The following is a 15,327-nucleotide window of genomic DNA, read 5'->3' as shown; positions in this document are numbered from 1 at the left end:
AAGCCTTTCCGATCCTGGCAGCTCACTGGATTGTCAAGCAAGGTGGTATTTGTTGCAGTTCAGATGGGAGTCCAGTTTCACTTTTTGAAGCAATGAAGCCTCAGATTGAAGCATATGACAAGTTGAATAAAATAATGTCTATTACATGTTCAGAAAAAGATAACACAACCATTGATGATTCATTTGATCCAGATTGGACAAAATATAATAGCCGAGGCTGAAAGAAAATATTGCAAGAACCAGTAACTCAGCAAAAATTGTAATGCCTCCTCCATACAACCCAATTTATCCAGCTTTGCCTGGACAATGTAAAGTTTCTAGTAAGTCAAATGGAGGGCCAGTTGACAAAATATTTATTGCATCTGCACAGGCTGCTCCAGTAATAACCAGATCCAAACAGCCCAGTCAAACAGAGACATGTCGCGATATGCACCAGCACCTGCTTCTGATTGGGGTGAGGAGACAAGAGAAGATGACATGATCACAGTTGATAAGGTCGGTCCTGAATTCTCTTCACCTGCTGTTAAAAAGGAAGAATTACAAACTGAAATGATGACTGAAGATAGACCATTCACACCAGGAGAACGTCAAGCCATTCTTACAGCTTTGCCTCCTTTGAAGAGACAAGATCCAAACACAGAGTTTTGGCGAGAATTAGATTCCTTGGTTGAAGCACATCAAATGTCACTAAAAGACATACACACTATTGTGAAAGCTAAAATCCCAAGAGATAGATGGGAACGCTTGCCAGCGTCAATAACGACAGCCCAATGGATAGACTTGTGGGTTGATGGCCAGGGACGACCCCTGGGCCTTTGGAGAGCCTTAGATGAGTTCCGAAAAGAAATCCAAAATATCCTGGGCAGCGGTAAGATTCCTTTCACATCAGTAACATTGATTAAGCAAAAAGATGATGAATCTCCAGATGAATATGCTCTGCGTAAATGGAATGCTTATGAAAGATGGTCTCGCTGTGCTAAGAAAGAACCAGACAGAGATGAATGTACAGTTTACTGACACACTAGTGGATGTTTTAGCACAAAATATCAACAAGCCTTATTACTTGGAGTCAATCCAGGAGAAACATTTGACCAAATTATGCAATGGGCTGGTCGTCTAGAGATGGCTATTAGATCAAACAAGGATGAAGGAACAGGCCGAATCGAAAAGGAGTGGCATTCGTTCAATCCAACAGCGATGCAGAGAAGATGTTGAAGGTATGCCACAATTGTGGAAAACCTGGCCACATCATAAAAGACTGTTGGACTAAAGGTGGTGGAGCAGAAGGTAAAGGCCCATCATTTAAAAAGGTAAAATGCCAAAAATAATGATAAAACATCTCAAGGAAAGACGTGGACTGAAGCACAAGTTCGTCAGCTCATTGAAGGAATATGCGTCCACAATAGGAATCAGCGGCCCCCTGTAAGAGTAAGAAAAAAGACAATCGACTTTTTATCCCTGCTTTGATAGGGGGCCATTCATGTGACTGTCTAATTGATACGGGAGCCTCCCTCTCCATAACTGATTTGAACTTACCTACAACACATGAAACTATAGAAGTTGAAGGAGTTGGAGGAGATATCATGATATTTCACAAAAGTATACCCGTTCCTCTGCAGATACATGAAGATGAAGTCTTATGGACACCTTTCTGGGTGGGGCCGAATTCACAAGGAAGTCTTATAGGTATGGACATTCTACCATTGTTAAACATGATTATATTTACTGACAGTCGTCAAATAGCTACAGCAGCTGGAATAATACCACATGAAGATCGCACATGTAATATAAGTCTTGTTGGTGTAGCTAAACCAATCACCAGAGACTGGGTAAAAGAAGGTGTGTGGGGTCTTCTGTGTGGTTTATATCCAGATGTTTGGGCTAAACACAAATTGGATTGTGGAAAAGCCAACATTGACCCTGTTATTATTGAGGGACCAATACATGCCCCTCATAAACAATACCCCATTCGACCAGAAGCAAGACAAGCTGTGGTAGAAATTGTGGCAGATTTGGAAGCTGAAGGAATTGTCCGACGAGCTTCTTCTATTACCAATAGTCCTGTATGGCCAGTCAGGAAATCAGATAACTCATGGAGACTAACCATTGATTACACAAGACTAAACAGTGTAACACCAAAACCACATCCTATTGTGGCTAACCCTGCTACCATTTTGAATGATATTCCAGGGAATGCAAGAATCTTCACGGTCTTAGATGTGCTGTCAGCTTTTTGGTCTATACCTATTGATGAAAAATCTCAAGAAAAATTGGCCTTCACTGTCGGAGCAACCCAGTATGTATGGAACAGACTTCCACAAGGTCTTAATATTTCTCCTGTTGTATTTCACAGAGCCCTGGACCAGTTCTTAACTGAGCGAAAAGCTGAAATTGAGAGTTCAGGAAGTGTTTGCCTCCAATATGTTGATGACTTGTTGATTGCAAGCCCAGATGAGAATAGTCATATATATGCTCTAAATATTACTCTGCAAGCTCTAAGGAAAGGAGGATTCAAGGTTAACCCTGACAAAGCACAGCTGGCCAAAACTAAAGTTATTTATTTAGGCCAAGAAATATCTGCTGAGGGAAGGAGATTGACAACGAGCGTGTAGATGCATTACAGCAACTTCCAAAACCCCTGACAGTTAACAGGAATGCGAAAGGTGATGGGACTTTTCAACTACTGTCGCCAGTATATACCTGATTTTGCCAGCCTCACTGTCCTCTTATTGATCTGTATAAAGGAGGGAAGCCTGGAGTGGAACAGTTAGAATGGACACCAGAAGCTGAGGAAGCATTTACCTCTATGAAGGAGAAACTGATTTCAGCCCCAGCCCTGGGACTTCCTGATGGTCGTTTGCCATTTCATTTGTGGACCAGGGTGGGAGATGAGACCTACTCAGCAGTGTTGTGTCAAAAACCAGGTGATCGATATAAACCAGTTGGATACTTTTCCACAAAGATTCCTGTTACCATGATAGGTCAACCACGATGTATACAAGCCCTTGATGGTGCCACATGGGCAGTGAATGCTGTGGAGAATCTGATAGGTGCACAAACCATCACATTGCACACCCCACACAGTATAGTAACGCTGTTGAATAACACAAACATCAAAACAATTACTGATTCGAGAAGAGCAAAATGGGAAGCAGCTTTGCTGAACAAGGGACTTGAGAGTGGAAATCATTAGAGACACTTCCCTTAACCCCGCAACAATGATGCTGGAACCACATGAGGGAACACCACACGAGTGTGAAAAACAAGTAGAGGAAGAAAGCCATGGTCCAGTTAATCCAATCCCTCTTGAAAATCCAGATAAAGAGTTATGGGTCGATGGATCCAGTTATTACATTGATGGGAAACGACACACTGGATGGGCTGTAGTGGAGGCTGATGGAACTGTTGTGAAGAAAGGAGCACTTTCAGGGCAATTTTCAGCACAGGTAGCTGAGCTCATAGCGCTTACGGAAGCTCTTGAACTATCAGAAGGAGATCGAGTCAACATCTATACAGACAGTCGTTATGCTTTCGGCGTGGTACATGACTATCTCGCCTTATGGAAAAGACGTGGTCTCATCACTAGCAATGGGAGCGAAATACAACATGCTTCCATAATTCGTCGCTTGATTGCAGCATGTCACTTACCAAGAGAAGCATCCGTGATTAAGGTAAAATCACATCAATCTGACAAATCCAAAGAAAGTCAAGGAAACACGGCAGCAGATGTAGCCGCTAGAGAAGCAGCTTTACTTTCCCCTATTCCTGTCACCTTGGTTCAAGAAAACAGAAAGGATAATCCTGAGCTCCATCTTCTGTCATATCACACAGAGACAAAGAAGAGAAAGAACAATGGGAAAAAGTAGGAGCAAAAGAAGATGATCAAGGTATCTGGAGAATTCCGACAGGACAAGTGGTAATGCCTATCGGAACAAGAAAAGAATTAATGCAGTTGTATCATGGTAAAGTGCATGCTGGAGCAAAAGCAATGAAAGCTCAAATCAGCGAGACTTGGTGGTGGCCACGAATGATGAGAGACATTGATGATTATTGTAGGAGATGTTTGATCTGTATAAAAGCAAATGTGGGAAAACCTGTAAAGGTAAGAATGTCACATGCACCCAGACCCACAGGGCCATGGACACATCTTCAAATCGATTTCACAGGACCATTGTCACCCAGTGGAGGGTACCAATACATTCTAGTTATCATAGATCGATTTACTAGATGGGTGGAAGCATTTCCAACAAAAACTTGCACTGCTGAAGCTGCAGCACGAGTAATGGTGGAAGAAGTTTTTCCTCGCTGGGGCCTTCCATATGAAATTGATTCTGACAATGGAACCCACTTCACTGGAAAACTGATGAAGGAAGCAATGAAATTGATGGGAATTAAACAAAAGTTCCATATTCCCTATAGACCACAAAGTTCGGGAATGGTCGAACGGATGAACAGATCATTAAAGACATCTCTTACCAAAGCCATTCTGCAGACTGGCCAAGGTTGGCATAAATTATTACCTGCTATTTTGTGGAACTTAAGAGCAACTCCAAACAGAGTAACAGGACTAACCCCTTTTGAACTAATGACTGGAAGAGCAATGGTTCTACCTCCTGATGCTCCGCCACCTGCAGGAACAGGAGGAGATTCCACTTTATTCCAAGAAAAGTTAAGACGATATCTCACTATGCTGGACAGAGCTACCAAAGAAAACATCCAGAAGGTGCGAGAAGCTCAGCAGCAGTGGGATGAAAAACACACCACTACTGACATTCCACACATTCCCGAGTTAGGTAGTTTTGTTATGGTCAAACGAATTGCTAGGAAAGGTTTAGAGCCTAGGTGGGAAGGACCATATGAGATACTTTTAACAACAGATACAAGTGTGTGCCTTAAAGGGAAGGGTGTAGGAACAGATAGATGGTACCATTGGTCGCAAGTTAAGCCTTGTTTAGTGAATGAACAAAATGACAGCGATAGCTTATGGCCTGAAATTGAGCAATGTTCATCCATTACTTTTAAAGATTGGGTAACAAGAAGTGATGTTTAATGACCTCTCTGCTTCCTTTTCAGGAATCAGTTCCACTGACATTGATTAGAGATGGTTGCAAGTTATTCTCGATACACAACATCAATGGTATGCTTGTTTTCAATTTTATTTGGTGTTTACCAAGGAAGTCAAGCTTTATGGACTCCTCGGGTTCAAGGAATAACTCGGAATGCAACTCTGAAATCTGGTCAACATTTTTACTCTACCCTTTATTTCCAAATGGGGATTATGGGATTGGGTGCCAAGTAATGATAAAGATCTTGCTAAATATCGTGAGGGCATCTATGGTGGATGTAACTATCACCATGAATGTTACAAAAGTAGAGTAATTTGGCCAGTTCAAAATGGGGAATATTCCAATAGTGGTCAAAGACAAGAAATTTGTTCAAAAGAACAATGTGAAATTGTGGGGTTAGACCTCATAACTTCTTCTAATGTGGAAATGAATTTCATATTGAATCGTACTCACATGCTTACAATATGGGATTCGTTGGATCGAGGTTGTGTTTATCCCATAGTGTTGCCATGTGAGGGGTTCTTAAGAGATACTGCCTCCAGAACGACAAGATTCAAGGGAAATTATTTAAGAGTATGGCATTCAGAAGATGAGAACAATTATTGTGAAACTGAACTAGAAAATGGGGAAATTGGACGGTGTTTTTATCTCTCTGCAGAAAAGACAAACAAAGCTAAAACATGCCCTAATACAACTAATGTGCCAGTTCATGGTATCTTGTTAGCAAAAGAAACCAAAACCTTGATAAATGAAGCCCACATGGTGCGACAACGTATCAATTATAATTTGATGTCTTTGCGTACTGTTTTTGATCAGTCCTATTGTGGAAATTTTACAAAAATAAGGAGTTGGTTGGAAAAAGAAGTTAAATATTATACCTCCAAAGATCCTCTTAGTAGTCAAAATCGTAAACCTCGAAGTATATGGGGAGATATTACGGGGGTATTTGGTTCTGTCAATTCAATTAGTAATACTGCTCAAATGAGTCAATTAAGTAAATATACTCAGTGGGTGGGAAAAATGACAGGGAAAGGACTTACTGAAGCTCTTCAGGGTTCTATACATATTATAGCAGCGGGTCAACATCTTAATAATGCTGCAAAGGAATTGGCAGACGCATTAGCAAAATCATCTAATTTTGAGACACACCGTGCAGCGTGTTTATTTTTAGCTCAAAATTTAAAGGATCAAATGGTGGAAGATGTTCAAGTTATTCGGATGGGTCAAGTTCCTGAACGAATAGCTGAATCTTTGTTATTGGTTTTTGGTAATCAACTTAATTTAACTTCTGCCAAACATATTCCATTAGTTAAAATTGCAATAGATGAGAAATCTTTAACAGGTTCTGGAGTACTACCTTTAATTATGGTATGGCCTCAATATGGAAAGCGCAACATAATGACAGTTAGAAAATTCCAGTCAATGGGAATTAGACAAGGAAATTCAGTAATTAGATTAGGGAAAAATGGATATTGGGCTGAGGGGAAACCACCGATGATTTCTACCATAGACTGTTGTGTTGAGGAACATGAGTGGGTAATTTGTTCATGTTCTACAATGTTTAGTCTATCTCTTAATGGATCTGCAGTTTGGGAGGTAGTTCCTTTAGATCAAGCCACAGGTGCATGGCAGGTGTCAGAAGCACAGTGGTGTATATTACATGATGGAATAAGTAAAAATATGATATATGGGGGGAAGTTGTGTCCAATTCCTCCTGATCCATTTTGCATTGAAATTCTCTATCCTCTTCATTTAGGTGGAATACATGTTCCACACGTGCAATTGCTGCAGGTAGAACCACAGTGGTGGAATAATGATTTAGTGGAGGAAAGGAATTATGAACTCTTTGAAATGGTTAAGATAGTCAAAAAGAGTGTTAAAGCAGCTCAAGAGGAAGGAATTCAAGCAATGGGACATATTGTCGTAGCAAAGGGAGTAGCTAAATTATTGTCTGAAAGGAAATTAACACAAACTCCAGGGAATTTATCATGGTCAGACTGGATAGTTCTTACTATGGTAGGAGTTCTTGTGTTTATGTTAATAATACACATCATCATATGTGTTACTAGAAGGAGAGGTATTAAACCTACCAAACTAGTTATTTCTAACCATATGGATAAAGCAGAGAATGGGAAATATAGAGTAAGATAAGATATTTCATACATTGCACACTTATGAACACAACCTCACAAACAATCAACACCTGCTTACTGATTTTCAACCCCAAGGGATAGGATTCTTTAACATCAACATTTATGTTAGTTTGTTATTTTGGCCAGGAACTGGAGGAGTTCAGGTACCGGACGAGTCCAGGCACTGGTGAAGATTTATTAATTTTTCCTTTCCTTTAGATAACTGGGGTTCATTTTAAATACATACACATAGACGTAATTACACACATAGTATGCGGGAACATATCATGGGTTGGGGTTATTTTGTTTGTTTTGTTCTATTCCTGATTCCTTATGTTTCTATTCTTCTGTCCTTTGTGTGTCTTTTGTTCTTTGGTTTGCTTTTTCTCTCCTTACTATCACTCCATTAGGTGGCAATGATGGTGTGAAACTGACGGCCGTAGTTTCAGAATGGGGGAGATGAAGACCAAAAATTTCTTATTTTAATATTATTTATATTTATTTGTGAAGTTTTAGTGCATGATGAAGTTTACTGCATGAGTTAAAGTCTGCATGAACATGTAGGATCATATGACCAGACACAGGGAGAGGAGCTAATTTTGACCATACCAGAAATGTGTATGTAACATGTTCCACTGATGCATAGGGTGGCTTCTTCTTTCCACCAATGTATGTATGTATAAATATACCAACTGATGTTAGCATGAAGTATACATTCTATTTTAAACAAACCAACATGTTTCTGTACCTTGTAAGGAACTTGGTCAGTGGTATATAAGCTATGGTCACTGTTAAAGCTTTAGAGAAACTGAGAAACTGAGAAACTGAGAAACTGAGAAACGGAGAAACGGAGAAACGGAGAAACAGAGAAAGAACATACAGCTGGCAAAAGACAACAAGTTTCTCTCCTATATCAGACAACATGTTTCTCTCCTATGCCTGATACATATGTCAATAAAGATTTTTGACAAGGCAACTGGTATTCGGCCCTGTGATTGAATTATAAGGGGACAAGACTGATTTTGGATCAACACACAGCTAAAACATACAATAAAACAAAAACAAAAAAACATACACAAACAAAAACAAATTAAACCCTGCGGCTCGGGATGATACATTAATGTGTAAAGACACTAAATGATCGGTCTGTTCAAGAAGCTGAACAGTATTTATATCATTTTTTACCTCTGATTCACACCATGTCCGAACTGTTAGAACTCTCCTGAGCATGTCTTGTTGTGCACGTTCTCAGCAGCACTTTATAAAGACCTGTTTTACAATTGGAATCTACAAATGAATGATTCAATGACAAATACTTTTTTAAACGGGCAGTTGTCGCCACCTCTTGAAGGAAGAGTATACGCGTTACAATACATACAAGTGTTAAGATACTTTCATTTTGATAGCTACAGTAGAGAATACATTTTTATACTCCAACTATAAACTTTTAAGCCAGTAATTAAGTTATTTAAATGTCGTAACACAGAAATACTGATGTGTGGTTGATAAGATTGTCTGTGTTGCTCTTTCTGGATCAGCAGTAGCATGAATTATTCGTTAACATGGCAGCAACAAAACGTTCTTCTCACACTCCACTGACACTTGCAATGTGTAACAGTCATAATAGACATAGCTGAATTGTTGTCATTCAGGAATAAGATCGCTAATGTAAACAGCAAATTATTTTCTGAGGATTTTGGCAAGTTCTCACAGACCAATCGGAGACACATCCCTAGTAAACACGGTTAGGGGTGGCCGACATAGCCTCAAAGTATATCACAATATTTAAAGAAGATTTGCAATAACAATATTTATGACGATATAGAAAAAAATATGGAAAAACATTTTAGCGGTGATTGCAGCTGGCAGGCATCAGCCTTTATTAGTGCAAACAAAACGAAGGATATTTTCCATCCATTTCCAGTGAGCTACTGTCATCGATGACAGACTACCTAATTCGAAGTGTAAATCTATTGTCATAAGGTGGCAGCAGTAGCTGAGTGTTCAACTTGAAGCAGACCGATCTGTGTTTGATGTTAAAATACAGTGAGACGGACTTAACCCTTAATTACACTGAACAGAGCTGATCGCGCCCACTCTAGTGAATGCTTTTGTTTTCACCAGCCACAATGCGGCACGTTTCAGAAGAATCCCAGAAGCAGCTCTCCGCACTCTACTGTCGCATAGTGTGAACACCACAATGACTTCAAGACAGACTGCAAGTCATGAAGACTGAACAGCATAGCTATCTGCCGACGTTTACGTCATGTAGTATGAACTAGGCTGTAATGTTAATCAAACAAAAAGTTAGCTTTAATGATAATCAATGTATATAATATAGTTTTTTCCATTTGATTTTGTCATTCAATTTCTGTAGTATATTTCTGACTGACAAAACTAAGAACTTTAAGTATTTTTGTTCAGTTGTATTTATTTTTCCTATTGCTTCTAATAATATTATTTGTTCTTATTTTATTACTAACTACTTATTCCCAAGAAAGCTTGAGACATTTTTACTTGATTAGGCCAATAGTAGTTTTTGCTGTAATATCAACATTGGTGTTGATAATTATAAAAAGGTAATTTTTAAGTCTAAGGGTAATTTTGGGGCCTGGAGAAGTTTTGTCATGCCCTGACATTTGTGCTTTTTTCAGTTTCTTATACACATCTAAATGGCTAAAGTCTAATCTCACTGTAATCAGCACAAACTGGGCATATGTGATGCAGCATGTATGTACATGATTATGTTTTTGAGAAAAAAAATGTTATGCGTGGTTAGTGAAAAACTAAAAATGTTAAATCACTGGAATAAGGCCATAAAACACATAAAGAACATTGGTTCCCGGGACTTTTGAGAACTGGAGCTTGTAGCCTAGAATTTTTCTTTCTAAATTATGTGAAAATCATCTTGTTTACTCACTTACAGAAAACAATATATTTATAAAAATTTTCTAAGACACTTTTTGTTGGTAAATTCATATGCGAGTAGGCGTCAACTATCATGGATATCATTGTGGTTTACACCTGAGAAGACGAAGTCCTGCATAATGAGCTGCATAATGAGCCTTACTGTCAGCTGTGTGACTGAGAGGGGAAGAGTTACAAGAAAGAATGTGAGAACAAGATAAATGTATATAATTTTATGTTTGTAGTTTATTTAGAATACATTTAATTATCCCACAACATAATTTAATATCCACTTGCGAGTCCAGTTAAACAGTTTATTAGGAACAATCAAAGCTGACTTTCAAACTGATTTTTTTGCATCATTACTCCAGTTAAGGGAGTTCAGCGCGGGGGGGGGGGGGGGGGGTCACATTTGAAGAAAAAGAAGGGAGACATGAAAAACGGACATTGCGTTGTTTTTATATGGTTTACTTTAATACAGAACATTTGTTTTCGGCAGCACTTATTTAGTTTAAAAGTAGACATGTCAGGCTTTCTATAGATATCTCTCTCATGTCTCTTCGTTGAGTATTCACTGAGTTACAGTTCATTTTAATGATGCGTGTTTAAATGAAGATCAGTGCAGACAATGGTTGCAGACAGCACACCTTGTTTGTTATCTTTATTTTTTAAATGCACAAAGTTTAGTTTTTATTATGCCTGTGTACAAAAAAAGTAGACCCTTTACAGATTTGATAAATATATTGCTCTTATCTGTATGATCAAAACTGAAAATGTAATTTAAGTTATTTTCGGGGTTATCAGGAGAATACTGTCATGAACTGAAAAACACTGTAAACAGTGATGATGCAAACTGCTGTTTAAATAACCAAATACAAAAATACAAACAAGGTCCATTTCTGCATATCAGTTGGTGTGAAATGTTCAGCCATTGCTGTTATGTCCAATAACTCAAGTATTTGAGTACTTGTGTGTCATATAGACGTGCAAGTGTGTCATATAAAAGTGGACATACATTTCTATGGGGAGAAGGTGACTGATCCTGTGATTATCTGTGATGCCACTACTGAAGGAGATGGTTTTGGAGCTTTAACAATATCAGTCATGCCAGCTTGAGCTAGTCTCACCCTGGAGACAAGTGTGGCTCACGAAACTTGAGAGGTCTGAAAAAACAAATCTAAAATCAATATCATCCACAACACAAAACTCTATCTCTCTCTCGCTCTCTCTCTCTCTCTCTCTGTCTGTGTACTTCTGCATTGAGTGACACTTGTTTTTAATTGTTGCTTCCCTCGGCAAGATCCAGTGGACAGTTTATTCAACCTTCAATCTAAAAGTTATCATCAATAACGTTTTAAAATATCAATAGCACATTACATCAATTCAGGCTCTTTCAAAGGCAATTACTATTATGCAGTCCCTTTTTCAGAGCTCGGGTCTAGTTGTGTCAAAATTCACAAATACATTATTGACATTTGCTCAATATGCATACCCCCATAACGTGCTGTAGGCAATTGGCAGTGTCACCCTGAACGTAATGAAAACATAAGAGAGTACAGCATTTACCCCTGTAGTCCACCTCACTAAACATTAGAACAGACACTATTTGCAAAACTACTCTCAACTGCTGCATCGATCCATTCAGTAGACATCTAATAAGGTTCTTGTAACCAAAAAGCGATAGAATTGACTTGAAATAATAATCAGATAACAATTAAGATTAAATATTCCACAGCTTTCATATAGTAAACATAAAATATACAGCAACAGCACAGTCATAGATGTGATGAGAAGAATAGGCTTCTGGGAATGATCTGGTAAAACCCAAACATTTTCTCCATCGTTGAATTTCTGGCTGCTGTTATTGAAGAGCCATAGCCACTGGGCTATTTGTTAGAAGTCTGCCATGGCACAGAACCTCTGATCCTGCTATCACAGCTCAACTGATGAACTCAATTTAAACTAAGGCCTGGTGGGGCCACAGTCCACAGACTTCTCAGGCAAGCTTGTGCTGTCCAGAGATTGGGCCGTCATCTAAATTGTACTATATAATAAACTCCCTGAGAAAAAAAATAGTGCTGCTTTCAGAAGAAACAGAATAGCTTCTGTTATTCAATAATAGAGACCTCTGTCTAATCTCTATTTTTCTTTAAAAGGGCTTTCTTTTGATTTTGTTACAAAAGTATTTCACCAAATAAATGTAAATGCTATTATCATTTTTACACCCTATGTAAAATAATGTTCCAAACCTGTTTGATTGACTTTCTTCCACACACACTAGGGATGTCAATATGATAATATGATGATAATTTCCATGATTGATCGTCATTTAAATTAACGATCAATTAATCTATTAATTGTTAACCTTAATGCTACAAAATGTGTCTATTCCAGCTGCGCAGTCACCAGTATGACAAGATTAGCAAAACCCACTCAAAAATAAATAAATAAATAAAATAAACAAAGTGTGAAACTGTGTGAGACACTCTTTATTATGGCTGGACGCTTTTTATTTCATTTCTTTTGGACTGATGCAATGCAACACCCACTGATTGCCATTAAACAGCTTGAAAGATCAAATACAATTTATTACAGGATTAGTCTGAAAGAAGAAAGTCCTATACACATAGGATGCCTTGAAGGTGAGTAATTTATGGGCTAATTTTCATTTTAAAGTGAACTAACCCTTTAAGTGACTAATAAGTGGCTAAATTCTGAGAGACAAGTGGGGTTTGGGAAAATTATATACTATGTTTATTAGAGCCCGACCGATATATCGGCCGGCCGATATTATCGGCCGATATGAGCTTATTGCATTTAAATCGGCATCGGCGTTTATAACGGCCGATGAATGATGAGAAACAGTCTCATGCTTTACTCATGTTATGAGTGTTGCATAGTTTACCCACCAGAGGGAGCTCTGCAGCTCCAGAGTTGACAACAGCGCCAGAAATCCACTAGCGAAGAAAGCGATCAGCCAAGCCAGCCACGGAGATTTTTTTTTCTGTTTTGACGGTGAGTCTGTCGTTCTTCATGTGAAATGATTTAGTTCATACACTGTATATACAATGATGTGGTAGTTCTAGCTAACGGTCCTATCATTATCACTTATAAATATTCTGTAACATCACTTACAGCCGCTTAATGCATTGCTATATTAGATTAGCCACAGAGCTAATACCATGTTTATCAGTGGAAGAGTGCGAACGTTAATAAGAGGTCAAACTATAACGTTATCGTTTAACTTATTCTAAATATATCTGCAGTGTTTCCCACATAATGACCGGGTAACTGTGGCAGGGGGGCAATGACTAGAAGTTATGTTCAGCGTGCCTCGAAAAAACAACAGCTGTTATGTTATTGAATGAATTCATTAAAAATAGGTCATTGCACTTACATCAAATCATGATATGGACGAATATCTGTAAGTATTAAGCCGGAATAGTCTTTTTAAATATGAATCCTGCATGTTCTGCGTGTCTCTGTTAATGAATGGCGCAGAAGCGCCTCTTCATTCATTAAACACACGTAAGCGCATTAAGCTCGCGGTGAATTCAGCATCTGCTGTCTCACTAAATAATCACGTGAACACATGAACAACATCTCCAGAACTGCTCTGACAGTCACTTCATGAGCATTTGACCGTTTGATTTAAGTAAAAGCAGCATCACATCACATACACAGAACTATAAATGTACGCCAACCCGTCAAAATAAAAGTCCAGTTAAAGACTGTTGTTCAGCAGAATGTACAAAAGCCTATCATAGACTCGATTACTAAAATATTCTATAGCTACAGCCTTATGTTATTCTAACGCTAATATAGCTTCCTTTTTAGCAGGCCCCTTAAATGCTTGCTATTAACTTGATTGAAGGTGGTTCTTCTCAAAATTGACAGCGGTGTGTTCATGACACTAACGTTAACCATTCAACTTCGACTAGATGCGTCAGAAATGATTAACCAGATAGGACATGTAAATAAATGTGAGCTGAACAAGCGCTTTTTTTATTTTATTTATTTTTATTTTTTACAGATTGTTTCAAAGCAGCTTTAAAGACATAACAGGAAAATGTTGTAATATTGTTAAATAGAAGTAGGTAATAGGTAATACCTATTGGTTGACAAATAAAATATATATATATTTCTCATTTTTGCCTATGTAGGAGATCCCTGTTTATTATAATTCTAATTCTAATGATGACACGAGTAATGATACATGGTGATATTATTAATACACATGCTTATTCTTTCTCTGTCTCTTTCTGCCCTACAGATGGCTGAAAAAGGGCATGCTGTAGCACCAAAGTGTGGGACTACTTCTGCAAATACTTTAACTTTAGTATTATAATTTATTTACAGAACACACACAGACTGTTAAAACCAGCTTCAACTGGAAGAAAGTAAAAAAGTTAAATGTTTAAAATCAGGCTGTTTTTTTATCATTAAAAAATATATACTTTTGATGTGCAATTGTTTAGTCATTGAGACTATAATCTAAGGCTTTTTTTTTTTTTACATAATCTCTTCTGGAAAATGGTTTATACAGCCCACATACATAGAACAGGCAGATATTTTGCTATTGAATGTTGTGTAAGTGCAGTATATAGGAAATGGGTCTAATATCCAGTTTATTTTCAAAATCAAAATATCGGCTTATAAATCGGCTCTTTTCGAGTTAATATCGGCATCGGCATCGGCCCCCAAAAAACCATATCGGTCGGGCTCTAATGTTTATTATTGAATATTCTAAACTATTGTAATATTATATAATACGAATATACGAACATAATACCAATACGAACATATGTTGAGAACCCTGCTAGGCAACTTTTTTTTAATGTAGCTTCTAAAACATTATGAATTAAGAAGAGACAAGCATACAAGACCTAAAGTACAAATGACAGAAATGTATGCGCAAGGCCCACAAGCAAATACTAGACAGTTGTTAGAAAACTCAAGCTGAATCACCATAGATATACAATGAATTAATGTGGGTAAAAACAGTTTCACAGACTTCTAATTTCCACCATTTACATACGACTGATATTCCATTAACTAACTTTTAGAATAATCATTTTATCTCATCTAAGAGTCAGAATCACCACATGATATCATAAACATCTTTGAAACCACCACATCAATACATTAATGACTTGAAATAAACCATTAATTTTCTTAAACATCTGTCAAACAGGGAACAAATGATTACCTGAAACAAGGCC

At 37.9% G+C, this 15,327-nt stretch overlaps 1 protein-coding gene across 1 annotated transcript in view; it reads left to right on the top strand.

The window, feature by feature from the left end:
* LOC113065322 (transcription initiation factor TFIID subunit 8-like) overlaps positions 1-96 on the top strand; it is a 2,353-nt gene extending 2,257 nt beyond the window's left edge. The window contains exon 8 of the mRNA XM_026236551.1: positions 22-96. Within this exon, the coding sequence (XP_026092336.1) occupies positions 22-96 (75 nt within the window). The remainder of the gene's footprint in view (positions 1-21) is intronic.
* The last annotated feature ends 15,231 nt before the right edge of the window (positions 97-15,327 follow it).

This window comes from Carassius auratus, chromosome 48 (genome assembly GCF_003368295.1).
Source record: "Carassius auratus strain Wakin chromosome 48, ASM336829v1, whole genome shotgun sequence".
Classification (NCBI taxonomy): domain Eukaryota; kingdom Metazoa; phylum Chordata; class Actinopteri; order Cypriniformes; family Cyprinidae; genus Carassius; species Carassius auratus.
This window is presented reverse-complemented; position numbering and strand designations above follow the sequence as displayed.